This window comes from Megalops cyprinoides, chromosome 25 (genome assembly GCF_013368585.1).
Source record: "Megalops cyprinoides isolate fMegCyp1 chromosome 25, fMegCyp1.pri, whole genome shotgun sequence".
NCBI classification, from domain to species: Eukaryota; Metazoa; Chordata; class Actinopteri; order Elopiformes; family Megalopidae; genus Megalops; species Megalops cyprinoides.
The window spans coordinates 8,197,219-8,224,364 of NC_050607.1; the positions used below are offsets into that span (position 1 = coordinate 8,197,219).

A 27,146-nucleotide genomic window follows, 5' to 3' on the forward strand; every position below is an offset into this window, starting at 1 on the left:
ATGCAGGTTTGCGCTGTACGGCATCAGGAAAATCAGGTCCTACCTATCTGAGTATGCAGCCCAGCTCCTTGTCCAGGCTCTTGTCATCTCAAGACTGGACTACTGCAATGCTCTCTTGGCTAGCCTACACGCATGCACCATTAAGTTGCAATTGTTTGTGTCCTAAACTCTGTTTTCCTTAGATTTTTTTAATGGTTTAATGCACTTGTGTCTCTACCAGCTAGCTTGTACCTTGTCTGGGGAACTAATGAAACCTCTTCATGCAGCACTTCTAGTATTGTTGACTCCTTATATGGCTTTTCACTTGTGTTGTACTCTGTCTCACTTGTAAGTCACTTTGGATAAAAGTGCCTGCCAAATGAATAATGTGAATGTAAATGTAATCAAAGTAATATACTTTGTACTTGTGCTTGTATAGGTTTACTTAAACATTTTTATGTAAGGGTAAGGGCAAGCATCATTATCTACTATGTATTGTAAACAGGTAGGCTACATCATGATATTCAACATGTTTTCGGTCTTCATGTGTGTAGGATTGGTCTGTAGTTGTATGTACTGACCCAAGCACAAGGATACAAATCTTGCCACAATCATTGACTGTAACCATAAGCACAGTATGCAGAGTGGTAAGATTCCTTTTTAGTAAAGGAATTTTAAAAATGCCTAAAGCAAATGGTTGCCTACTAATAAACAATGAGTGCTTTATTCACTTAAATTCACATAGGGCCCATTCAAAATTTGGACAATATATAGTTACAACAATGAAATAACTAAAATATATAGGTAGAACATTTATCTGATTTCTCAAATTCTGAGAACAATACTACTTACTCTGCGAACTTACAAAGGCAGATCTGCTGAAACATCTGTTACTTTTTTGTAAATGTACCTCTTATTTAGCAATGTAATCCCTCATGTACCCTTTTGGCCAATGGCCGCCTTCCAGAAAGACCCCTTTAGAATGAAAGGACTACCACACATCCTCTTCACAAACACTTCTCTGTTCCAGGCCGCTTTAGAATGACAGGACTACCACCCATCCCCCCAACACAGAAAATACAAGCAGACACATGCACACACATACCCGCCTCTCTCTCCCAGACAAATGTTTTTTTGCAATTCCTAGTGGATAAGACACTAGCCTGATAACGTGAAGATTGTAATATTGGCTACCAGGCAGGAAACAAATTACATTACAGTATGGATGTTATTTGTAACACATTCAAAGAGTATGTAAGTAAAAGTATAAAACTGTGCATCAGAGCACAAAAGGCATATGTTACACATTAGAAAGCATACTGAAAAAATTGTACTGTGAAACATTAAAAGTGTAAGGACAGATCAAATGCTTCAGTGAGAGGTGAAAAAATGACTCAGATCACTTGTGAAAGTGATTGTAGAATTAAATCTGATGAGACCTGCAGAGACTTCAAAGAAGCAGTAACCCGCTGGGACAGTAACCCGCTGAGCCTCAGTGCCCTCTGTACCAGCCTCCCCTCCCCAGGACAGTCCACAGCAATGCGGGACATCACCAGGTCAGAAGAACAACCCGGGGGCCACAAATCAGGAGGAGAGTGGCGTAGCTGTGACTCTAAACCTGTATTCCCAAGGTCACATAGAGGATTATGTCTAAGCGGCTACATAACGGAGAACAAGGGCATGCCTGCACATGTAAGCTTTATCTTCTCTTTTCATTTCACACAACCCCCATCACTTCAGTACTATCTGTATCAATTCAGCCAGCTTGCTTTCCCTCCCTCTAGGTTGTGCTTGGCCCCTGCTCATAATACCTCTCCTGAATACAGCAGAGTCACACCGAACCAAGGTTTACCACTTGAAATAATGTGGTATGTCAGAGCTCCTCCTCTAACGAGCTGCAGGTGGTCATCGTGTCAGCTCTAAACCACAAAGAAAGGTATTCAGTTGTTGTTGGCTCTGTCCCCAGCATGCACTGCAAAGTTGCTCAATCCAGAAACACTGGCAGATTTGGGGCTTGAATAAGATTGCTATGAGGGTTGCTCGTGAAACGTGGAAAGAATTTCAAACTGGTTCATTTTTATTGATCCATATGAAAAAAGGCAGCTGCTCTTCTTTGTGAAATCTGACAGCAGGGGCTGGGGCTGCATTATACATAGAGTTAAATCAAGATTATTAAATCCACAAATCATCCACAAATGGAGACCACTGTTTATCGAACCTTTTCCATAACCAATAACACTTGTGAAATTATTGCATAAAAGGTTTAACATCCCTGCACCAAGAGATAATATTTTTTAGACAAGAGATAATATTTTTATCCCCAAAGTTATTGCTAACCAAATCCAGTGCACACCTTTGGGCTCAGAGCCATGTGTCCTCTGACAGCTCATAACAAGCACTTCGCTGGAAGATTACTCTCTTATGCATGGGTGAAGTCAAATAACATTTCATTTTCAGCAGGTTATGCTTGATAATCTAGTCTATTCTAAAACAGAGTGATATAAAAATGCAAATCCACATTCCCGTGAATTAGAGCAAAAATTCTTCCTGTAACCTGAAACTTATTTTTTTCTATGTTTGTTTTTGCACAGTATATATCAGGCTGAAATACCTCACACAGGTGTCTTCAAGGTGAGACAACTCAGTAAGCAAACTTCATCACAAATCACTGTGAGTATTCTCTTAATTATTCAATTTGTGTTAGGATAATATTGTTGTATTATGGCACACTACGCTGTAAGTTGGTAGATACATGCATATGGACCAGTATGTCTTTTAAATTGAAAAAGAGTATTGTGATGATATATCTGGTAGAAGTCTGCAGGGACAATTCAGTGGAGGTTAGAAAGAAATTAAGACATTAATTTAACATCTTTAAGTACCTATCTAATTTGGATAAAGTATTGATTAACTACTAATTTTAACAATTTTGTTGTTGATCATTAAAACACAACATGGCAGTTAATTGTTTTTATTACATTTCTTTTAATGGTATGGACTGCCGTAACTCAGATACAGAGTGCTCCCCTGAGGAATAATGCATGGCCCAACTAAATGAATTCATAATTCACAGGTGGTTAATAGTTAAACATTTAAATAACTCACATATTGTACTTAAATTTCAATTTTAACCCGTAACACAGCACAATTTTAGCATGCGTGTAAGCACACTGTATGAGCTATACCAGTAGGTTGCTGCCTTGGATTCATTCGTAGGGCTGAAACAGCATGACATTTGAAATTGAGGGATCATAGCCTGTGTCGGCCTTATATAGCTGTCTACTGAAAACCAACACATATGAAGCTGGCAAAAAGTACTTTGACCTGTCACAGGTTTGATATAGAGGCTTGTCATAGGGGCTTTTACAATGGCTCATAGGTATATGACACAGTGCCAGGTGTGATGTAGGTTCACACCTGGCTTCACCCCATTCATCTTCAGTAATTGATCTAATCTTGAATTATCTTCATCAGTATTCTGATGTAAAATCTACTGTGTTAACTGTATTGTAACTTCATGCATAATATCTTGACATTAATAGAGATGTAACAGTAAATAACTCAGTAACAGTAACAGGGGTGATCTCATTTTCAATTTTCAGTGTAAATGCAATGGAGGGGATTGTGCCAAAGGAGAAGGGCATTGATTTTTGTGGTGATAAAACTCACCACTACATCATCCGCTCAGACCTGGGCTGCTACATGAAGTGTAGAGACTTTAACAAAGCAAGTGACATCAGAATAATTGACCTGCACCCGGCCTGCCAGCACGGGGACCACTACGTTGCCGACAACAGCCACCATTTCTACATCATCAAGGGCAACACCTACAGAAAGGTGTCCAGTCTTCTCACAGACGACAATGCCGAGGTCCACGATCTGCTGCCTAAATACCAGGGAGGTGATTTTTACCTGTCCGCAAACAAAAGGTTCTTTATCATCTATAAAGAGAAAGGCATTTTCAAAGTCACATTTGATCTGGGTAAAGATGGAGAGGACGCTGAATATCCTCTTCATGACAACTGTCACAACGGTCTGTATTACTGGGGCACGGCCAAGCAGGGTTTCCTGGTGAAGCCCCCAGACGAATGGGGCAGCATCCAGTACTATACAACCACCAACTTCAAGAGCGACCAGAACTCCTACCCTATTGCCTTCCACCGAGACGTCATCAACTTCCTGCCGGGTGGGCTGACTCTCACGCACGGCCCTTCCTTCGCTATGTGGGAGAGCATCAAATCCATCCACAACCATTCCAGCACCCCCATCGAGTGGAACAAGAAGATCGTGAGGAAAGAGGGCTACGCGAAGGAGAAGATGTCCAGCATCGAGCACAACTGGGAGGTGGCGGCTTCCCTGTCGGGAGACATCACAGCACTGATCGTCAAAGCGCAGCTCGGCCTGAGCGCTAAGTATGGGGGGAAAGGCATTAACACCTCCAAAGAGACCTGGAACGAGGCCACCGAGGAGGAAGAGAGCATCAAACTTACCCTCAAACCAAAAGAAAAGATCTTCGTATGGCAATTTAAACTGGGCTTTGGAAGAGAGCCAGTTCTCTTCTGTCGTGATCTTAAATTTGATCACAGCCCCGATCCACCAACAGAGATACCATTCCCTCCAATGAAGCCATAGAACAGATCAGTATGGCCTCGTCCATCATCCCACAATCCAGCTGAAATGATGATCTATGAATATGCTAACTCGGGAAGTCGGAAGCTCCCACTAAAAATTACATGAATATTTTGTGTGTTTATTCATTATATTTTGTTATATAAAATTATTATGTTATACAAAAATGTCCATCATATGTTTAGTGAGAAGAGGATGCTTGACGGCAGAGAATATACTTAGGAAACATGGACAGACAGACAACAGACAACTGAGTTGTCCAATTTCATTTAACTTTGGATATTTGTGCCTTATTAACTCACATTTAATTTGCTCTCTGTGCTCTGCTTTTATTAGTAAATGTGGCTACAATAAATAAATAAGTGCGGTTTAATCCAGGATTCTCAGCTGCTGTCCTGACAGAGGGTATAGTGTACGGTCTCTGAGACTTATGCCCACGTGTCAAAGACAATAAAACTATTTAGGGTGGTGGAGGAGTGTGGGGGAAAGAGGATGCATGGAGAGAGAGAGAGGAAAAGATAGCAGTTGCTTTCTTGCAAGCTGTTGATCTGTACATGTCTTTGTGGCTTGACAATCAATGTTTTCTTTGACAATGTATTTCACCCTTATGTATACAAACCAGGCTGTCACATTAAAGGTAACTACGCTCCTGTACATTCTTTGTGTTGTCTGACACCAAAGCCCTGCAGTTTGCTAACCTAAAACATGTAGCCTTCTTTAAAATAAAATCACAATTATATAAAATCATTACTCTTGCTAAAATGTACACCTAGTGTGTGTACCCAGGAATTAAAAAATAATCAGTCATCCGAACGGGTGGCCCATTTACATTAAAATGTGTAAGTTAATTCTGGAAAGTCCTTTGTTCTCTTAAGTGACCAGTACAGCAACTTTTTGGAAATAAATTCCCTCACTTAATTTGCTTTTTCATCTGCATAGCCTATTATATCTCTGACAAAAACCCTTTTATCATAACACACACTTATTCACAATTACAAATCGTATGAAAATACATCTCAGCCATTCGTATTGACTTAAATATGACACCAAATTGAAGATCAGTTTTACATAATGCTGAAATACTGCACACAGCATTACACAGTCGTAGGTAGACGCACTAAACGAACTCGATGACAGTTAGAGGATGGTTGACGAACAGGTCATCCGGTACTGAGAAGACTTGAGCAACAGGATATTCTAAAGAAACTGAATGTTCGTACTGAAAATTAATCGGTTCAGGAAAAAGAGCCGAACTTTACATAACTATTATAACGCGATTTTGTCTGTCGCGTCCCAGCTATGTTTTCATAGTCAGTCGCTTTAAATGGCCTGGACGCAAGTCATTGAGAAATTAAATCACAATTACTGGAAAATACAGTAAATCGCTCAGTGTATTTGTATGCCTGTGAATGTGTGCTATCTGTATGAAAATAGACACGTAGAACAGTTAGTGACTGGTCTTAACATTATTGTAACGTCTCCATTTACCTTGGTATCATTTCGACAACGGTTAAAGAATACATTATGTTTTGACGAATATTGACCATTTATTCAGGCATAGCACTGGATAACTATTACGTGTCATCGATCTGTGCCTCTGCAATGAAGGACCCGCACAGCCACACGTGCCGTGTAGCTGTCCGAGAACATCTTGAATATTGACATTAGGCACTCGGAACACTTAAATCGTCTGTCAATTGTAATAACTATGAGTTGTCAGATTACGTGTGTTGGATGGGTGAAGAAAGGAGTTTCTAAAGAAACACCAGATAAGGTTGGTAATTATTTAATTTGCCTATTTGGCTTGCTGTACAGCGATCTGAAAATCAACGCTGAGTTACAATAGTCTGACTAGCTAATCTAGCTAGCCTCCGCTTTGGTGTTTTGTCAGTTATTTCATGGTTAGTTTGATAGGTGACTAATACATTTGTGTTGGCATATTAGCTGTTTCGTTAACCACTTAGCGAAACCAAATTGTTTATGTCCTGTTTATGCACAATGATATCTTTACTAGGTAATATGGCTTCGTCGTTTTAGGTGGAGTTGAGCAAAGAAGAACTGGAACGAATTATCTCTGAAGCGAAAGAACAGCTAGGGTAAGTTGGGTGAAAAAGTTTCTTTACTTATGATCGAGGGTTGAAACTGAACCAATTTGCACACGTCACATGGTCATCTATCTAAAGTTAGTTGTTTTGTTTAAATTATGGATATAAAGTATCAGTAAAGCATGTTCAGCGGACAGGAGTCCTTATAGGAAGGATATCTGAAATTTGTGTGTTTGTTGAGATGGTAGTTCGTAAAATCTCGAAAGTAAAACAATATTAAATTATTAAGATTAGAGTAATTGACAAATTGCAGCACTAGCTACAGAAAAAGAAGGCTCTTTAAAATCAGTGGCACAAATTTAAAAAGTGAAAGGGCTAATTGATATTGATTTATGGCAGTCGTAATATCACATAGGTAGTATGTACAGTGGTATGCCATTTAGTTGCACCTTGTCTGTGTTAGTAGTCAGTATCTTAATACATGTAAGTTGCTGTGCGAAAAGTCTAACATTTGATGAATTCATAAGTATGTGCATTGGTCTGTAGTTCCTGTATATGAGATGTATTCAGATTGTATAAATTAGTATATAGAGTCTTGTAAACTCTGTTGATGAAACTACGCAGACACTGAAGGCTAGAGTGTATATGAGGTTTGAAGGAAACTGGTCAGGTTGTGTCAGTGACCATGAGTACCTATGAGCAAGCTGAATTAGTGGCCATGAGCACTGGTAGTAAGGCTGTGTTTGTGACCGTGAGCACTGGTGGTCTTAAGGCAGAACGATGAAGCTGAAGATGAGGAAGATGAGGGGACGGCCGGCACTGTGGAAATGAGCGAGGAGGCAGAGGTTGTGCAGCAACAGGACAAGCAGAATGAAAACGAAGAGGACGATGAGCTGGCGGAGTACGGCCTAGACAAATACGACGAGGAGGACTCAGGTGGGAAGAGACCCCTCCCCTTGTCCTAGACGTGCTGTTTCCTCTCTGCATCCTGGGCCCTTTACCTTCAGACTAATCATCTTAGGCGCTGTGGTGTAGAGCTGTCTTTTTAATGCTTCTTACAGACGCAGTAAACCTGGGTGATAGCCTGGCAGGCCTGACTATGTACACCAGTAATGAGGAGGACCCCTACATCACCATCAAGGACACGGTGAGACCAGCAGAGGGCAGTACTACCTGTCAGCCATGTTGATCACTTACCTATAATGCTTGTTGGCAGATTCTGTTATAAGAAAATGTACACGTCTCCCAAATAATATCTTCTGTGGTAAGAGCAGTAAATGTCTTCTGCAGTCAGTCTGAGTAACAGGGTAGATCCTGCCTGTGCACTGAAACAACTTCATAGGCAGTCGGTGCATCAGAAGGTCTGTACGTTTTTCTGTTATGTGAGTAATTGTAATTGTTTATTTTTTTTTAATACAGGATCAATATGAACGGGAGGATTTTCAGATCAAACCTAATGACAATCTCATCATCACAGGAAGGGCAGAGAAAGACTGTTGTAACCTGGAAATACATGGTGGGTTTATATGTGACCCGGAAGTACATGGAAAGTTTGTTTTTCTGCTGAGTTTGTTGGTGCAGAATAAATACTTATGAATTGGGTGGTGAGGACAGTAGTTTGTTTTTGTGTTCGTCTTCCTGAGACTCAGAGTGTCACTCAAAGTGTCAGTATGTGCTGTTAGCTTTGGCTCAGGTTCGCCTCTCTGATCCCAACAGTGTACAACTCAGAAGAGGACTCCCTGTACGTGCACCATGACATCCTCCTGCCAGCCTACCCTTTGTGTGTGGAGTGGTTAAACTTTGACCCCAACCCAGAGGAACGACCAGGTATCCCTGCAAGGGGGAGGGGTTTGTTTGTGGCTCTGTGTTGATTGGGCTGCAGCCACCTGTGTCCTGCAGTGAGGCAGATGAAGTCTTCCGACACACTTGCACACAGCCAACAGCTGGTTTTGGCACTACAGTTGGGCGCTCCTCGGAGGTCACTGCTCCATTGATGTCATCTCAGCAACTTGCAGGTCCCTGACAATTCACAGGGTTTCCTGACAGTGATGAGATACAGAAACACTGGTAGACATTCCTACCCCTATCCCTGGCAGAATGTAGGGGGCATATCTTGGTTTTTTTTTTTTTTTTTTACAAAAGTAGTGTGTCATACATAGCAGAGACTGTATATATATCAGCAACGCTCTGCTAAAATTTAGCGCTTACCACCATTTGATGACAACTACAGTGTTCCACTTACCACTGCCCCACACTGCTGCTCTTCTCAGCAGAACTCACTTCAGTTCCTTTGATTCAGAGGACATTTTGCTGTTAATGTGAAATTCCTGATGTGGACTATGTGCATTTTGTCTGATTAGCATTCACTTGGCTCCAATTTTGCAGGAAATTTTGCTGCTGTCGGCAACATGACACCGAAGATTGACGTGTGGGACCTGGACGTGGTAGACTGTTTAGAGCCCGCTTTCTCCCTCGGCAGCAAGAAAGCGCCGAAGAAAAAGAAGAAAAACAAGAAGGTGAGTCCTACACTTGCTTGTCTGTGTCTTGTGACTGCATGGTTCATTTCAGGATTGACTGATGAATGGCAAGAGAACAGCAATCTTGCTGTTGTGACAAAATAATAGGGATTATTCATTTTACAGAATAAAATAGCAGTTTTGACTGTCAGGGCGTGTGAGAGCTTATGGTGCAGGGCATGATGGGAACTCTCCCGCAGGCTGCAGCTGCCGAGCCCATAGAAGGCCACTCTGACGCAGTTCTGGACCTGTCCTGGAACAAGCTGGTCCGGTGAGTCTGAATGGTCATGCTTTACAGTGTCTGGAGTGAGGTGGCCTGGGACATGCTGTGTAAGTAACAGTGTGGCGCTGCTGTGTTAGTAATGGATGTCGTGCTGCTGTTCACTCCCTCAGTAACGTGCTGGCCAGTGGGTCTGCTGATAACACCATCATCCTGTGGGACCTGGTGCAGGGAAAGCCTGCCTCCACACTGACACGGCACACAGACAAGGTAGTAATTTCAGTGTAAATTCAGTAATTTTGTAGTAATTTCACTGGTGTATCAGATACTGTAGGTGTGCAGGTCTGATAGAAACTCTCTTTCAGGTTCAGACCCTGAAATTCCATCCATTTGAGGCCCAGACGCTCATCTCTGGATCATATGACAAGTGAGTTCTTTCACTGCTTTTCCCACAGTAAAGGAAATCTTGCCCCGATTTTTAAACACTAACTACTCCATTTGAAAACAGAATCTTTTTTTTGCAATTGTGCTGTGGCACACAATGAATTCCAGGGAAGGTTGGTTGATGTTCTCAGTGAAACAGAAGTATGTGATAGCAAGGGTACTCTGTAAGCCAGTATGGGTGTGATTGTGGTTTCTATTATAATGTGAGCATACAGTCTACATCCTGCATTGAGGGTTACAATAGGAAACTGGTATCTAAATTGCACAAGACATCAAGTGTAACGGGTGGTATCTTGCGTTGTGTTTTAATATGATGTTACGTGGGTCGGCGAGCGAGCGAGTTTCGAACTGAGGTTCTTACTGCTCGCTGCCAACCCCTTAAAGCCAGCGTCGTTGCCAGTTGAGCTAAAGGCAAATTGCCGTTAGCCTGTTGGCGACAACGCTACTTAACCAGGTCTCAGGGGGAGTGACGTAGCCGCTGCAACCACTCGGCTACCTGCTACCCGCTACCTAAGGCTTTACGCAGGACTCACACGAGCTAAACACTTCAGCTCTGCTACATAAGCTGTAGATCAAACTGTAGATGCAGTTTTCTGATTTTATCTGTAGTTGGGATGCAGGTTACATAGGAAGGTATCAGTGGAAAACAAAAGAAAACATGACCAGAGGTTTGTACTCAAGCAAACATTGTTGAGATGGGTATCAAAGGATCCTCTTGAAAGGATGAGGCTAGTAGGGGTTATACATACAAAGCTGTGTGTGATGGAGTGATACACTCTCACCACTCATTCCTCTCACAGGTGTGCAATCCTGTATGACTGCCGGAGCCCAGAGGACAGTCACCGCACCTGGAGGTTTAGCGGGCAGGTGGAGCGTGTCGTCTGGAACCACTTCTCACCCTGCAACTTCCTGGTAACGTGCCCAATACTCGCCCGCCCACAGAGCATATCATTGGTTACCTTTCCTCCACGTGACTCATGACCACGGTGGGCGTGTCCTGCAGGCCAGCACAGAGGACGGGTTTGTGTACTGTCTGGACGCCCGCTCAGACAAGCCGGTCTTCACGCTGAGAGCGCACGACGGAGAGGTGTCAGGTAGGGAATGCTCCAGCGTGCCCCAAATACCAGATCCCTGCTGATATCAGATCAGATTTCGATTAGGTCTGATACACTAAGCACATGATGAGGCAGGCACTGAGCAGAAGTGAATGAAGGTAGCTATAGGATCAGGTTGGAGTGAAGTCTTGAATATTTTTCCTTATAGAATAAACAGCCAAACAGTACATATTTGATGTAAACACTGTACCTGCTTTTTTTAATGAAGTTTCAAATGTGTAGTCAGCGTGCTGTTTAATAGCATGTGTATCTGAAGACTTGAAGAATCCCCTCAGTCATCACTGAAAGTCATGACACGACGGTGTGGTTTTGTTGCACGGATGAACTTGTGAGTCCAGCTGTCCTATCAGTGTGGGCAGTGCAGGGTCTGGTCCACCTGCAGCAGCTGGCGGCTGGAGTTGCCAGGTGTGACCCTCTCTGACCCTCTCCTTCCCCAGGTTTGGACTTGAGCAGCCAGGTGAAGGGCTGTCTGGTCACGGCCTCCGCGGACAAGCAGGTGAAGATCTGGGACATCCTGGGGAACAAGCCCAGCCTCGTCCACAGCCGGGACATGAAGATGGTACAATACCTGAACGCTGAAAGTCATTACCTTATAGTCTAATGTGTCAGTGTTAACATGGTGCCCAACTGTGATCCGCAAGGACAGCACTACTATGCGTGATAAAGACATGCTCAGATAGGTCATGCTGTATTCTTTCCAATAGGGGGTGCTGTTCTGTGCATCCTGCTGTCCGGACCTGCCTTTTGTGTATGCATTTGGAGGACAGAAGGAGGGACTCCGGGTCTGGGACATCAGTGATGCCGCAGCAGGTACTGAACTAAAATCAGTCAGTTTGCAGCAAGCAGTGGAAAGAGATGCATGAAATATAATTCTGGACTGAGGGGAGATCAGAGATGTAGCAGCAAGTGTGATTGTTTATGCGAGAACCCGTGTATGGGTGTGAGAGAGGAGTAATATTATGTGTGTGCATGTGTGAGAGGTAGAGTATATGGATGTGAGAGAGTGAGTGAGTGAGTGAGATGGTGTGTGTATGTGTGGGTGGGTAAGATTACGTGTGCTTATGTGAGAGAGGTAGAGTATCTGTGTGGATGTGAGATCGCGAGTGTGCTGCTTTGCTGACAGGGTGTTCTCTCCTCAGTTGCCTCCACATTCGGCAGTCGCGAACGGCTGGTGGTGAACACAGAGGGGGAGGCAGCAGCAAGATCCAGCAACAGCACTGCAGCTGACATGGAGCTGTCCTAGAACTCCCCCTGGACATTAAGATGGAACTGTCCTAGAGTCACCCCACCACTCCAGACACAGATGGAACTGCCCCGGAACCCTCCCCCTTCCACTGAGACGGGACTGTCACCTTGCCCTGTCCCTCTCTCTCTTAAGGCATTTAATGTCTGGCTTGTTACTTTCTGTGGTATTTCTTAGGTGCAAAATGAGGTGTGAGAAACTGGTTTGGTTCCATTTCGGATTAATGCAATCCGCTTGCTGATGTAGATGCCCAAGCATGACACAGTTTCAGTATTCAGATACAGTTCTGAATATGCAAACATGCTTCTCAGAACCATATAGTTCCTATGTGATGTACCTTTACTTCCTGTCTGAGATCCATAGATTGATTTTTTTCCAAACCCTAGCTCATGAGATCATGAGAAATGGAAGCTTGGACATGATGTGCTCATTTGTCTTTATCCAGCACAGTACTGCCAGATCACCTCACAACCCTGTAAAAGCATGCTAAGTGTTGGGAGCTGTAGTTCAGTACTGTGCAGTTACCCATGTAGCTGTGCCTTTTTTATCAGTCATTGAATGCTGTAAAATAGTCAATACTAACCACAGATGGTAACAGTTACCTTCTTTTTCTGGCACAATCCTTTTTTGGAGTTGTGACAGTAGCCAAACAGTGTTGGGGAATTGAATGAAGAAAGTGAGGGGCAGTGGAACTGTGTGATTGTGGTTTTCGAGCAGCTGTTTCTCCTCCTTCAGAATTATTGGAGCACCTGATACAATACCATCTATTGGATGAAATGTGGACCACACCCCAGACTGCATTTACAAATCCACAAGGTCAAAGGTTGCCTGTGGAAATGGGCAGGGTTGCATTTCTCGCTGCAGTGAGGAATTACGCGCTTCTGTCATAACAGATTTACTAAATGTGCAGAATTCAGTAAAGTCCCATCCATGGAGGAAGAAGTGGACACCCCCTCAATTTTAGCACCATTTTACCATAGAAATCCAGATTATACCATTCCAGATGTCTCCATTTTATTGTAATCAGAGACCAGTTTTCTCTGCCACTGTGTACTCTGATCATGTAACTATTTTGTACTAATAAACATTTTAGTAGACATAATGTTTATACATAAACATGTGACAGGGGGTAGATATTGATCGGGGGGAATTAAATGAATTAATTTATTGTGCTAGTCACTGTTTTCAAAGCCTATACAAATATTATTTACTCCAAAGCATTCTTAAAAGCTGTAGTTTGCTGGATGGTTGCAAGCCCAAATATTTCTTTGATGGCAGGTGTTCTCTGAAACATGAAGGTGCTAAAGAGTGCAGGGGTTGTGCTTTAGGTTTTTGAATAATGTTAGGATTCAGCTTGTTCACCAGAATCATCTTAGAGCAGGCACAGTGTACATCCCATGTGATTTAGCTGATAAAGGTCACTTTATACCTAATTAGTGGAAGCATCCGTATAATATTAAGATTGGTTGATCTGTGCAATGGCTGCTCTAATCTGGTACTTGTGAATAAAAACTTTATTTTTGAGATGGCATAAAGGTCTTTGAAATGACTGAGTTTGAAGTCCCTCTGCTGGACATTAACAAAAAAGACCTAAACACCAGAGTAATCTTGTGTTAATGGACAGTATCCTTGAATAACTATATTGAACAGACATAAGATTTATTGACTAAAAGGAATAAATTTAAAAAAAGTGGATGTTTTGAAAAAAAAAAAGTGGAGCATTGTTTGTGTCTGTCAAATGGAGTTTTTTTTAAGTTTTGTCCTCAACTTGTTGCAAGGGCTGTTTTCATACTGGTAAAGTTCAGCAGTACCAGGGCAGTGCGTATCGTGGCATAGGATCATACATCAGGTAGGTAACACAACAGAGTCTTACAGCAGCTCATGGCTATTTGATTTTAGGGCTAAGAACAAGAGGGTTGAGTCAAATGTCACACTCTGGTGTCATGTCATGTACATATACTGTATGTACCAATATTTAACCTAGTAATAACAGTGAATGGAAAGATGCAGTGGAGTAGACTATTTAACTCACTGATCTTAATGTACAAAGTATGGATTTTGACCACAAGTTCAGTGTCTGTAATAAATATGACCACCAACTAATGAGAAATGGGTAGCGTAACTCGGGCATTGTGGTGTAGCCCGATGACATCACGCTCATAATAATAATAACATACATGTAATATCTTATAAATCGATTAAAACGGACAAAAGACATTTTGCTGTACAAACGTAACTCTGGCCCTGGCGATTTGAGGAAGGCACATCGGTGTGAGTACTGTGTACTCCGGTAGATGGCACACTTTGTTATTGTATACGCTTATCTAAGACACTGTTTCACACGGAACACAATTACTGTTGCACCGCGGACAAGCATGGCTGCAGGTCAAGCTGTTAGGTTAAAATGTTTGTGTTCACGGTTCTCTCATGTTGTCTCTCAAAAACAATTTAAAGGTAAGCGAATAACGACAAAGCATACTGCTACCAAAAATCACCAAATGGAAAGGCGGAAAATGGATTCATTTCCAGCAAGCTACAGCTAACGTTAGCCAGCTAGGTAGCCTAACGCTAAAGAACGAAAGAATAAATCATTAGTTAGCGAGAAAATCACTTCAGGTTTTAAGGAAACTATGTTTGTATCTTCCAGAAAAGTGCAATAAGTATTCATGTTTGTTGGATTTAAAGGGCTGGTATATCCATTCAGATTAACAAGAGCTAGGTCTGGCTGTCATCAAACAAGCTATGAGAACGTAAGACTTGTTCATAGTAGATACTGTTTGCTAGGGAAACTGCCATTTGAAACGGTATGAAATGTCAAAACCCATTGGGGAAATATTTGACTTAAATATTTGATGTAATGACTACACATTGACTGTTTGTCGTCTTCAGCTGGAACCGTCTTGTCCGCTCGTCCTAAATCCACATCTCCTACCCTCGAAGGTGATTTTACCTGGTAGGTGTGCAGCAGCTACTAGCAGTCAACTCTTAATTTCTTACGTGTAGCCTTACTTAACCCAGTCGTCGCATGTGTAGCTATATTGTTGGTTGTGCATGATGCTCAGATTTATTAATTTTCTGTTTTATAGTAGGGAAATACATTAAGTTGCCTGAGCGTATATGTGTAACTGGATGTACAATTAAGTTATTAAAGTGTGACCGCTTAGACCAACTTTGTTCGAAAGGCAAGGAAACCTCTTTTTCACTTGAGTTCACTTGAGAGGCAAGCACAGGCCAGTGCAGTGTAGCTTCAGGTATTGGAATGGGTGCATTGTGAGTCTCCTGTCTTTCTCAGCAAAGTGGATATTGGCCTGACCTCTGATGGCAAAACTGTAGTGTGTTACCATCCCTCCGTGGACATTCCATATGAGCTCACAGAGGTGAGTCTGGGAAATTTTTTTTGCTCTGTATAGGACATTTTCTGTTGAATGCATGTTGTTACAAATTGCAGTGCTTTTCGCAGGTGTTCATTGTGGCCCTGTATTTTGTATTCCTCTTCACACAACTTTATTAAATAGCCATGCACTTGACCATGTGTCCTTGTGACTGTACTACGGGATATCATCTTCATTTCCTGGTTAATGCTCTCATAGTCTTGAGGCAAGAGCCCAGTGTCAGTTGGAAATACCAGCAATTTAGATTTTTATCTGTATCACTCGCTTGCTGATAAAATCTAGCTTGGTACCTGGGTGGCTTAACAAGTCAGCAGTGTCAGACATTGTGTCACTGATGCAACTAGCACCAAAAAACCAATTCTATTTGTTCATACTCCAGCTGCTTAGCAAGAGAGAGTAGGAGGATGGAAACTCACATTAAATGTTTCAAGTAGCTACTTTCTTGTTAAACATGAGTAGTGTTTAGCTCCTGTTCCTGACCTGATATCATAGATGGGCCTTTGCTTTGAATACCTGGCTAATATGCAAAAGCAAAGCTGTGCAAGCTACCATTACTGTCATTGTCTTCACTGTCTTGGAACAAAGCAGTTGATAAGTAGCAGTGGTTCCCAGACATCAAACCACCACACCATATTTACTTACAAAAATGATTTAATACTCTGTTTGAAAGTCATATTTATTACAGACACTGAACTTGTGAGCTGGATAGTCAGCCTTCTGCTGGTTGTAACAAACTTGGATCATGAGGTTATATTTTTAGTTCTTCATGCTTGCCATTATAAAACCAAGTAATATCCTTTTGGAGACTTCAGATGAAGGCTTGAAGTGACCTGTATGGACTGACATTTCTCATCTTATTTCATCTTGGGATAAACCTGTGATGCTGCAATAATTATATTAATATAATGAATTATGCATGATAGGATATGATGCATAAAACCACCCACATGGAAGCTTGATCAGAAACACTGAAGGGCTGATTTCCGGTAATGTCTCATGCAGCCCATCCCCCGGCCAGACCCTCTGACAAACCCTGCGGAAACACATGATCAGGTTCTGAAGGCGCACTTGAGTAAAGAAGTTCTGCAGAACAAATCAGGCCCCACCATTGAGGAGCTCTCGAAAATGTTCTACACCACCAAGCACCGCTGGTACCCGGTTGGACAGTAAGTCTCCTCTCTGTTGCACCTGCATAAAGCCCTGAGATGCCCAGTCCCTGTCAGGCTGTGCTGATGACAGCATTTGTGCTACGGGTATTGAGAGTATGCAGCACTCCTCTGCAGATGAGGCACTCCTATCTAAATGGTGTGCAGGGTGAGTCACTTTAAAACGAAAACCCAGGTAGATGCTTTTACTCAGTTTCGGCTTTGCACATCCAGTTACGTCAGATCCATCTAGTTAATCATCAGTACTTAATCTAATACTGTCTTTTACCAGATTATGTACAATTAATTTGGAGCTCCAATTACATTTACATGTTAATAGTTGTAAGAGAAGCAAGTGACTTTTTTCCACAGAACCATCCTGGTTTCAAATTAAATTGGAAATGCTGACAAAAAAATCTGCATTTAAGCAAGGTGGATGTGGCATGATTCTTGCATTAGGATATATTGTTCCATGCTGCAGTGGACTGCCTTCTGTAAGCAGCATTGGATTCCGGAATTAGGAACACCCTGGAATCATGATGGAATCATTTTTTTTCTGTTATTCCCCAGGTATCACATGAGACGCATAAATAAAAATCCGCCCAAAGACAGATGATCAGTGCAGCGGCCCGTTCGGAAACTCAAGCCTTTTTCATACACTTCATGTAACTCAGTCTCCATGATGTCATCAACTGTTTGTGAATTTTGTTTTAAAAAGCAAGGATTCGATTTAAGATGAAAAGCTTATGTTGAATATGTTGTAGTTATTTGATGATAGTCATGTTTCATAATATGATTTAAATATGATAAAGATAATTAAGCAAATTAATTATAATTCATTATAATTAAATTAGTTTTAATGTACTCACTTCCCACCCTGGTATATATCACATTGAAAGCAGACATTGTCCAAATTGTCTCATATTGTAAAAGAAAAAAACTTTGAAATAAAATCTGAGTGTTATTGAAGATTCAACTACATAGTTTTTGTGTGGTTTGTCTTACATGGGTTTTCTTAAAATATTGTGAACCATAAGCAGTCTTCAGCTCTTTTGAAACTGAAAGGGATGGACCAAATACATATATAACACATACATTATTTTTGTTTATCCAGACACTTATCCAGAACAACTTAGTTGCCAGAAATTTTACATGTTATCTATTTATACAGTTGGTTATTTATTGGTGCTATTCGGAATGTGTACCTTTCTTAAGGGTACAACAGCAGTGGGCCCCCCTAGGAACTGAACTGGTGACCTAACTCCATAGTTTTGTGTTGTTCAGTCTGCTCTTCACTGAGCTGTAAATATATGCAGGAACTATACGCTAGTGTTCTGTTCTAAATGCCAGCAAGCTAGCTTCCACAGGGCACTAGATACATTTAGAAAATGCTTATGCATAGCCACCAAATTCTTGGCTGAAAAAAAACTTACTCATTGCATCCACTTTTAATAATTGTGTAGAAGCGAAAACGTGTTTCATCAATGTACAAAATATTTTTGTTTGGGACATGAAGTTCAGCTCAAATGTACAGCAGAGATTTGGAATGTACAGCAAAGTTGGACGTGAATTACTTCATGCATGTTGCACTTGGAACGGAACTGTCCCATCATACCTCGTGTGAGTTGACGCAATTGACCGGAAGAGATATACGCATGCGCTGTCGGTGCAAACGAATGAAGAAGCAGTGAAAGACTCACAGCGAAAACCGCATTAAGACAAGATGGCAGGACTGCCCCGTAGGATCATCAAGGTAAATGTGCACTCTTTTATGCGGTAAAAGTCGGTGGCCTTGGTTGAACGAATGCACGAAAACAGTGAAAATAACGGTGAGGGTGCGTACGTGCAGCAAATCTTGATCGTGAGCGGCGCTATGAGTATTTGCGTAGCCTTACTTCCGTTTATCCGCGGCCACAAGCCCGAATAAAGCTGGGTTAAAAATATATATTCTCCGGTAAAAGATGGCGGAGAAATGTGTCTCTGTCCCTTGTATTATTTGTTCATGTCTGCTTCAGAGTGCGATAATGAATATGGTTGGATGGTCATGTACAGTATAGCAAGCTAGTCCGAAATTGTGACCGGATTGCCTAAAAGAAGGCGGTGTACCTCGCTTAGCAGTAATGTTAGCAGCGCTCAGCCGGCGGGGGAATCCTTAAAATGATTGTTATTTGATGCATGGCCCGGTGGCTGGCCATTTTACTGTCTAACGCAGTGCACCTGTTCCGCTGACATAAAGCTTCTCGGTGTAATAGGCACGGGGAAGTCGATAGCCTGGACGTTCGGCTTGGGTTGCAGGGAAACATGGGCTCGTGCATGTTTTTTTTTCCTTCCAGAAGGCCTCGTGGGCGGCTCTGCTCGCGCCGCAGGCCCTGTGAAATGAATGAGGCGATGTCAACCGTAGACGCAGATGCAGCTATCGAGCTCGCCACCTGGCCAAATATTCAAATTTTCAGTCCACCGTCGAGTAGTTGGTGTGTGTTAGTGTTACATTCATAGGTAGTCAGCTGTATAAGACCGCGGAAACAATTTGCATCATTGCATCTGTTTAAATGAATAAATAGCAACGTAAGCATCTATAGCTTGCAACTCGCTCGCCGCATTTTTTTTTCCATTTTGCGAGTTGTTAATGTTATTTAGGCAGTGAACTAGGCAGAGTGTAGAATGATGGTCTCGCTATAGTGTGAGCTAAGGAAAGTTTGACGTCTGTGTAGGAGTAGAAATATTTTTTTATTTTGATTTGTTGGCAGAATATGCTGGAAATGAGCGACATGCACGCACTTGTGGCGCTGTAGAATAAAAGGGGAAATCGGTAGCTGATGCGATTTACAGGACCTAGCTTGTTGACGTATGTGAATTTTGTAAATTACTCTTCTAGACTAAGTGATTAGTTCTCTGTAAATATTTGCAGAGCTCATTTGGTTGTAAAAATGAAAAGGGGATGGAAAATCATGAACAAGTTTGACATGGATTTGGTCGCAAAAAATAGTATGTGGTTAAAGGTTTTATGATTTAGCGGGATATACTCCGCTGATCTGATTCCACACCCCTTCACAGCTCATTCCTTATATGTTACTAGGCTGAAGTCTAGAGATGCGCATCCACGGCAGAACTGTCACGTTCGCATCGCGCAGTTGACCCCTTGCACAGCTCCTCCCACGTATAACCATCCTTCAATCGGTGCTTAGCAACCGTAACTAACCACAGTAACCTGCATCATCACCGTAGCCTTCCACTAGCAAAAGTTACTCGAGGATTTTTTTTTCACGGGATGAAACTTTGCAGAAGATCGCATTCACAGTTTAACCCAGGAACGATAACAAAGCATGTTTACATCTGCTCAGAGGTCATCTGTAAAAAATCTTTATTTACCGTTAATTGAAGTATAATTTCTTTACTTAGTATAATTTCTGTACTTACCAGCCAATGCAAGAGTCACATTACAAGCAAGGTTGAGGTATTGATGCTATCTCGGCTTTTAGGGAAAGCTGTCAAGCTAACTATCTCTGACTCATACCTCAGTTGCGAAAGACAGATTCCTAACATTTTTAAATGACTGCATAAGCTGATGTAAAGAATAGCTATAACGGTAGGAGCTCGACTTTTTGTGCACACCGAAGGTCCAGCCTATGCATCAGACTGACAATATGAGAGAGGTAATGTGAAGACCGATATATGTATTAGGAGGAAAGGCAAACATTACTTAATATCCACCTTGTTATAATATAGTTAGAATGAGTCCAAAAAACAACCAAACTACCTAGCCATGTAAACTTACCCAACAGTGTAGGAACAGTACTGCTCTGTCATGGTACATGGTCTGAAGCCATAGCTCTTGAGCTTTTCCTTACACCGTGAGCTTTGGCATCTGTTACTTTCCTTGTAGGCGTCTCCTCTGAAAGAATAATGTTGGGAATGTACCCCTTAAAATCATGTTGAAGACCATTGTTTTTTTTACTTATGAGTGCTATTAGTTGATTTTAAGCATAGAAATTATCCATGACTTCCTGAGGTAATTGGATCAATTGGATAATTTATGGCTAGCAACCATATTCAGGCGGGGTGGAGCTTTGCAAAGGCACGGTTGTCACATGAGAAGGTGTGTTGTCCTGATGCAGTGTCATCAAGCCAGGAAGAAGTGGAAATGAGGTCTCGGGACCCTTTAGGCAACCCTGTATGGAATTGCATTTTTTTTCCCTCATAATGACAGCCCCTGCATTCATACAGGAGTGCTGAAGCAAAGCAGATGCAGTCCTGTGATACACTCACATGCAGTGACTGTTGTTTTCTCTGCTAGTGCGCCACACTGAAGTGGGTGCCGATTGGAGGATAGCCTCTCCACTGACGTTATTTGAGCTGCTCTCAGCGGGTGCCTGAGATTGGCGCAACTTGGAAGCTCAGCTGAGTGAAGTCATTTTCTTTTGCCACGGTGGGCTCCTGGTCATTGCCTGTCGATGGCTTGGCTGGGATGTAACCCGGGCCATACGGCTCAGTTTGCAGTTGAGTGCCTTGCGCACTGAGCTGCTCAGATTTACCACATATGGTATTGAATTCTACTGTACGATTGAATATTTCTATCAAACAATCACAAAACATTGGCAAAAGTGATTCCTTTGCATTTTAAGTAAAAGGGACCAGAAATTATATGGCCATGAAGAGTCAAACTAATCTGAATCATTGTCATATTTATCTGTACATCAAGTTGCAATCATTAGTTTTATTCACAGTAAAGTCAGATTTATAAATGAACACCATTCACTGTAATGTATAGCAAGCCCACTGACTTTAATTTTTTTTTAAGTGTAATATTTAAATTGTTACATTTCTAAAACTGAGAAATTTACTGAGGATTTCTTGGAGTAAAGTAATCTCTTGTCTTCAAAAGTTCTGAGCAGCGCCTATACTGAATGTCTTCCCAAACAATACCCTTCTGTTCTGTCCTCAAGTATGCATTTGTGTGATGTCAGCTGAAGTATAGACTCATTCATTTAACATTTCCATCATTCACTTGGTTTGGGACAGAGCCAATGCACGCTACTAACAGATGTCTTCACTGATGTCTTGTGAGGTGCCTGCAAAGTCCCTCAGTGATAGCAGGGACGAGCCTATCCCCAGAGAAGTGCGCTAGCCTTGCACCAGCACTTCTGAATAAGGATAGACAGGCAACCAAGATGGGTGATTCCTAAGTGGAGTGAAAAGAGAGGAGGGGGAAAAGCCATAAAGGGGTAATTCCCCAGAAAAAAAAATGGCTAGACACCTATGGATTGCTAATTCTTGACCTGTTTAAAACTGAAGTAATAACCAACCAGAATAAAGATCACTGCTGTGTCCCAGAGCATCACATCACTTAGTGGACAAAGTATGGAACATTCCGGAATGTAACATTCTTCATCTTGGTTGTATGCGCTGATAAAAATGTTAGCGGAGGCGTTGAATTGGAGTGGATATCTGCACTGTCGCTAAGCCAGTTGACACCTGAGCTGATTCTTCTGTGTTGCTCCTTGCTGTAGCGCTGCTTTGCAGGGTAATGCATTTTTACACAGGCAGGCTATCTGCTTCAGTCCCTTGCGGTTTGGTAGAGCATAAGCCAAAGACAAGAGTGGCTGCTCAGCTGGATTGGGGCAAAATTCTCAGAAGTGTTGAAAAAGAAAGTGAAATGTCCACTTTCTCAGTAGACTGGGAACCTAACTCTGCTCATTCAGTCTTTCTGCGGCCGATGTCAGTCCATCCCTTGACCGTCTGTTTGTGTGTGTGTGTGTGTGTGTGTGTGTGTGCGCAGGAGACACAGCGCTTGCTGGCGGAGCCCGTGCCTGGCATAAAGGCGGAGCCGGACGAAGGCAACGCCCGCTACTTCCATGTGGTCATCGCGGGCCCCCAGGACTCCCCGTTTGAAGGGGGGACTTTTAAACTTGAACTTTTTCTCCCGGAAGAGTACCCCATGGCTGCCCCGAAAGTACGCTTCATGACCAAAATATATCACCCCAATGTGGACAAGCTGGGGAGGATATGTCTAGATATTCTGAAAGGTAAGAACCTCGTTCCAGTTTGACTGTGTTTATGGAGCAGTCGTGACTGTGTGTTTGTGATGTCATCGTATGGCTGTGATGTCATACAGCTGTGTGATATCTGAGTAGGATTGGCATGAGCTGTACAGGTAGATCCACCTGCATCTAGCTGAACCCATGAAATGCCTATTCTTATCAGTCAGTAGATTACTTCTGTCAGGGCATCAACAGAGAGTGACTTTGTGCTGAAATCTTTTTGTATGCAGGTCTCCTTTTATTTCTCTGTCTCTGTGTTCTGTTTCTCTGGCCTGCAGATAAGTGGTCACCAGCCCTGCAGATTCGTACAGTGCTGCTATCCATCCAGGCATTACTAAGCGCTCCCAACCCTGATGATCCACTAGCAAATGATGTCGCAGAGCAGTGGAAAACCAACGAAGCTCAAGCCATAGAGACAGGTGAGCTTTAGGGTGTGTCTGTGCGTATTGTTTTGTTATGCATGTTTTGATTTGCCGCCAGATTGAGAGTTTGATGAAGTTACGTTTTCTATAAAGTTAAGATGAGATTGGGGCTCCTGGATCGAACAGCAAAGGTAGTTCTTACTAGCACAGGCTGAGCCTGACAGCCAGGGTTCAAAACTGGCCATGTCATCTGCCAGTGATGACCAGAAGCCAACAGTGGAGGGTAAGTTGACTCACCACACTGCTTCGGTTGCCACTGTAGCGAGCTTCATTTTGAATCCGAGTCCCTTGTGTGGATGAAAAGTTTTGGAAAAAAAGAGCAATGGGGGCTTTGTTTTGAGGATCATCATGGCATGGTACCCATAGAGATGGTGTCTGTTTTATGCTAATGTGATGCTGGCTGGCTGGAGTTAGGGTGCATTTTATAGCTACTTGCCACTGTGATGCTGCTGCTTTGTCCAGCAATGCATTTAGCTTTTGCACACACTGTCTATGTGTACAATGCTGATTCTCTGGCTGCAGTATGTCCAGTTCTTGCTGCTCACCAGTTGTTTTGCCCCTGGGGGCCTCAGGACCAGGGACTTGGGCACAGACACAGGAAGCCCTGTTGATTTGTTTTTCATTGAAGCGAGCACTCTGACTCCTGACATCGGACACAATCCCACCAAAGTAGAAACGGAATACAGAAACCTACTGTAATGGGAACTTGATCGAACTGGAACAGATTCATATTGCATACATCACCTGTCCTCTGTTTGCTGTGAAAGGTTTATGACATCACTTACATTCAGCCAATCAGCAGTGTGTTTTGTAGGAGTAGAAGTAGAAAATGCAATACATGCAAGTTCCCCAGTCAAATGACATATAGCCAGTCAAAGAAAAAAGAGCTAAAACCACAGTTGTAGAGTGCACCAGTGACCAAGAACCTCTGGTATAAAGGTGACAGGAGAGAGGAGATTTTCAGTCTGTGCCAGAAGATGGCCTACTCTTGTGGAATGGCCAATTTTGCATTAGTCTCACTGCTGCAACCTGTGCACTCATACAGGAGTACTGAGGCAAGTGAAAGGCAATCCACTGATATACTTGTGTATTAACAAGGGCTGTTTTTACGCACTACAAGTCCCATGAGGCACCTTAGTTAAGTGACTGCTAGTTGGAGGATAGATGTTACTTTGACTAGTGAACATGAACCTAATGACTCATAGGGTGGCAGAGCAGTGTGAAGACAATGGAAACAAACCCAACCATTGCCCCAGGAAGCAAACTCAATTTCTTGTTCTGCTGTGGGCTCCCAGTCATTCTTGGCTGATGACATGGCTGGGGTCAGACTCGGGTTGTTCGATCCAGGGTGGGGCTTAGCCTGCATTCGAGACAAGCGCCTTGATGAATGAGCCACCCAGGGGCCCAGCGCTCTGCTGTTCTGACTGATGTAGGTAGCTTGTTCCACCCCTGGGGAACAGTTAAGAGTCTTTAAAAAGGTCACCATACCTCCCAGTTCTGTTAAAAGCTGACAGTCTAAGTATTGCTCGGTCCCATAGCTGCCCAACGCCTGAATTGGCCTTCCTTGAGCAACATAGCCATAATTTACCTACCCTTGTTGCCCCACGAAAACCTGAAAAGGGCAGTGGAAGAAAGAGGCAGGCCACTGCCTGTGAGTTTGAGTAGCAGCAACAGAAAAGGGGTTATTGAGCAGGGCTTCGAGAGCGTAGCTAGTCTGGCCTGGTTCCTTCCTCATCCTGCTAGTTGTGTTTTCTATAAACAACCTCTCTTTGCCTGAGTACAGGCAGCTCTGTATCGTGTAGTTTTATCAGGAAAGTGTTTGATGCCGTCAAATGGTATTGATGATATTAATGTGGGCGTAGCCATAGAGTATAGGGCAGTCTACAGCTATGGAGGTCACACGACTCCCCTTTCCTCATTGTTTGTAGGTAGTGTGTAATCGTCAGACTATATAGGATGATTTTTCTTGTCTTAACTCATTATACCTTAGAGAGTGCTTTAATTTGGCACCCATTGATGCAATGAATTTGTTACTGGAGTCCCTCTTCCTTGTGAAACAGGCTGAGATCATGTGGTAGTGTCTGTTTCAGGTAACAGAATTCTGCACAGCTTTACTGGTGGCTGTTTGAAAGTAAAACGCATACGTACGTATTTTTGTTTTAGATGCTGAACGTTTGTGACAAGCATTTGAATCATTTGCCACTTAATGTTTTATGTGGGGTGTACAAGATACAAGAGTATCATCAGTAATTTTCTCTAAAGTGGGTTTCATAGCATTTATTTTAAAACCCAATGGCACTTGAATTTGAGGAAGCTCTATCGTTATAGCAGAGGGGTAGGCTGTAAAGAGTACAGCTGAAAGAGAAGTAGGCACTGCATTGCTTTACTTAACAGCTGCTGTTAGAAGACCAGAAATGTGCGGCTAGCTTAATACTCTTAATCTTACTCTTAATACTGAAAGCATGGAAAACCATGGTTGTGCCTGCATGCAGAATGTTTTTGATATGGTTTCTTTTTCTTTTTTGGTTTTTGTGTCTTTAGCCCGGACATGGACCCGGCTGTACGCTGGAAACAACATTGAAGTGTAAGCATGGGAGTGGAGCGTGAACGTCGAGCGCAAACACAACTCCTCCTGTTCAGCCAAGACCACCTCTTCCTCCTAAAGGACACAGTCTTAGAAAAATACAAACAAGTACAGCTTATATTAAAGAGGAAAAAAAAAACAAAACAAAGCTCAGACCATTGGTGATTTAAATGCACATTAGCGAATCTTTGTCTTTGTCCTGCTTCACTGTTGTACTGCATGGGCAGGAGGCTGTCTGTGTGGCATGGGTGTGGGGGGGGGGGGGAGGGAGGGAGGTCCAGCTGTGCTGTGCTGGCATTGGTCAGCCTCATCGGGAAGGGCCAGCAGGGGGTTTCTGTGGGGATGGGATTATTACTTTTCTTTTACTGTTTTTCTTCTCGTGATGCAGCTCTTTAGCCCCACCCAAGCCACGCCCCTTTCATCAAGTTGTGGTTCGTCCCTTTAGATGGTGTAGAGACAAAAACAAAGCTTTGCTTTAAAAAGTACGCATCCGGAAACGACTAAAAAGCATAACAAAGCCGCCATCATCCTCATCACTCTCACTGCTGTGACAGCTCTAAGCTAATATAGGCTTGTGACTTTTCTATGGCTTGTCTGAGATTTGAAGAAAAAAAATGAAATTCTGTAAATCTTTTGTTTTAGTAAAATATTTTTGTTATTCAATGTGGTCTTAGTATTTTATTTTCATCTTGTCATATGAGCAGGACTGGGGAGTCAGTTGGTGCATTACTGCAAAACTTTTCAACTATCTGGTGTTACTTACCGAAGAAAGGGGTGCACCGAAATGTAGGTTTGAGGTGTTTTGGGGTGTGCTACAAACAGCAGCAAACCAGTCAGAGCCTCTTTGTTGCTCTGGATTAAACGGCTGTGATAAATTATCTCATTGTAAATTCATTCTTTATATGAAAACAGGAAAAAATGGTTTCCTACTCCAGCAAAATGACATGAAAGCAACTCGCCTACATACTTTTTGTTCTTTCTGTAAATAAAGTCTGTTGATTAATAAGAGAGATGGTTATCTCTGTCTTCATGGGTTTAAGTGTGTTCAGGACATATGAGTGGTAGGATGTCTGAATTCCAAAATGAGAACTCCAGCATGTATTCTGCCTCTCCCCAGGGCCAGATAATGCGTAACATTTCCACATGGTCTTAATTTCCCGGCCACATTATCAGTTTGCTGATATGTCCCCCAAATGACCTGTCTGCCTGCTGCACCCATCTGGTCAGGGGAAAGAAACTGGCCATGAGGTGTAGGGGTTAGGGGATAAGGGTTAGGGCACGGTGTCAGGGGACATTGTACTTCATTACTTTCAGATGGCCCTGACCTGGAGACTAATGAAACCATCAAAACATGTATCAATCTTGGGTATCTAA

At 42.6% G+C, this 27,146-nt stretch overlaps 4 protein-coding genes across 4 annotated transcripts; all 4 read left to right on the forward strand.

Moving 5' to 3' along the window:
- Nucleotides 1–2,578: 2,578 nt before the first annotated feature.
- LOC118771730 lies at nucleotides 2,579–4,689 on the forward strand. The gene is made up of 2 exons (XM_036519736.1): nucleotides 2,579–2,649; nucleotides 3,582–4,689. The coding sequence occupies exon 2, from the start codon at nucleotides 3,592–3,594 to the stop codon at nucleotides 4,609–4,611; it is 1,020 nt and encodes a 339-aa protein (XP_036375629.1). The 5' UTR covers nucleotides 2,579–2,649; nucleotides 3,582–3,591; the 3' UTR covers nucleotides 4,612–4,689.
- A 1,536-nt stretch (nucleotides 4,690–6,225) lies between these two features.
- Nucleotides 6,226–13,826, forward strand: pwp1 (PWP1 homolog, endonuclein). Its single transcript, XM_036520145.1, has 15 exons — nucleotides 6,226–6,382; nucleotides 6,646–6,704; nucleotides 7,426–7,589; nucleotides 7,715–7,800; nucleotides 8,073–8,169; nucleotides 8,370–8,480; nucleotides 9,039–9,169; nucleotides 9,370–9,440; nucleotides 9,563–9,659; nucleotides 9,755–9,816; nucleotides 10,634–10,745; nucleotides 10,837–10,927; nucleotides 11,386–11,507; nucleotides 11,653–11,758; nucleotides 12,088–13,826. Exons 1-15 carry the CDS (start codon nucleotides 6,317–6,319, stop codon nucleotides 12,189–12,191), a joined length of 1,479 nt encoding a protein of 492 aa, XP_036376038.1. The 5' UTR covers nucleotides 6,226–6,316; the 3' UTR covers nucleotides 12,192–13,826.
- Nucleotides 13,827–14,554: 728 nt separating this feature from the next.
- mrpl42 (mitochondrial ribosomal protein L42) lies at nucleotides 14,555–17,586 on the forward strand. Its single transcript, XM_036520450.1, has 5 exons — nucleotides 14,555–14,645; nucleotides 15,081–15,144; nucleotides 15,484–15,568; nucleotides 16,586–16,749; nucleotides 17,299–17,586. The coding sequence occupies exons 1-5, from the start codon at nucleotides 14,567–14,569 to the stop codon at nucleotides 17,342–17,344; spliced, it is 438 nt and encodes a 145-aa protein (XP_036376343.1). The 5' UTR covers nucleotides 14,555–14,566; the 3' UTR covers nucleotides 17,345–17,586.
- Nucleotides 17,587–18,386: 800 nt separating this feature from the next.
- LOC118771854 (ubiquitin-conjugating enzyme E2 N) lies at nucleotides 18,387–25,911 on the forward strand. Its single transcript, XM_036519969.1, has 4 exons — nucleotides 18,387–18,481; nucleotides 22,505–22,751; nucleotides 23,045–23,185; nucleotides 25,730–25,911. The coding sequence occupies exons 1-4, from the start codon at nucleotides 18,452–18,454 to the stop codon at nucleotides 25,774–25,776; spliced, it is 465 nt and encodes a 154-aa protein (XP_036375862.1). The 5' UTR covers nucleotides 18,387–18,451; the 3' UTR covers nucleotides 25,777–25,911.
- Nucleotides 25,912–27,146: the final 1,235 nt, after the last annotated feature.

Excerpts from the sequence above, each read along its gene's own strand:
- LOC118771730 (XM_036519736.1), top strand. The coding sequence starts at position 3,592 with ATGGAGGGGATTGTGCCAAAGGAGAAGGGCATTGATTTTTGTGGTGAT.
- pwp1 (XM_036520145.1), top strand. The coding sequence starts at position 6,317 with ATGAGTTGTCAGATTACGTGTGTTGGATGGGTGAAGAAAGGAGTTTCT. Across the intron at positions 8,481-9,038 it reads CAACCCAGAGGAACGACCAG|GAAATTTTGCTGCTGTCGGC; the intron begins GTATCCCTGCAA and ends CCAATTTTGCAG. Across the intron at positions 10,746-10,836 it reads TCTCACCCTGCAACTTCCTG|GCCAGCACAGAGGACGGGTT; the intron begins GTAACGTGCCCA and ends CGTGTCCTGCAG.
- mrpl42 (XM_036520450.1), top strand. The coding sequence starts at position 14,567 with ATGGCTGCAGGTCAAGCTGTTAGGTTAAAATGTTTGTGTTCACGGTTC. Across the intron at positions 14,646-15,080 it reads CTCTCAAAAACAATTTAAAG|CTGGAACCGTCTTGTCCGCT; the intron begins GTAAGCGAATAA and ends TGTCGTCTTCAG. Across the intron at positions 15,569-16,585 it reads TTCCATATGAGCTCACAGAG|CCCATCCCCCGGCCAGACCC; the intron begins GTGAGTCTGGGA and ends TGTCTCATGCAG.
- LOC118771854 (XM_036519969.1), top strand. The coding sequence starts at position 18,452 with ATGGCAGGACTGCCCCGTAGGATCATCAAG. Across the intron at positions 18,482-22,504 it reads TGCCCCGTAGGATCATCAAG|GAGACACAGCGCTTGCTGGC; the intron begins GTAAATGTGCAC and ends GTGTGTGCGCAG. Across the intron at positions 23,186-25,729 it reads AGCTCAAGCCATAGAGACAG|CCCGGACATGGACCCGGCTG; the intron begins GTGAGCTTTAGG and ends TTGTGTCTTTAG.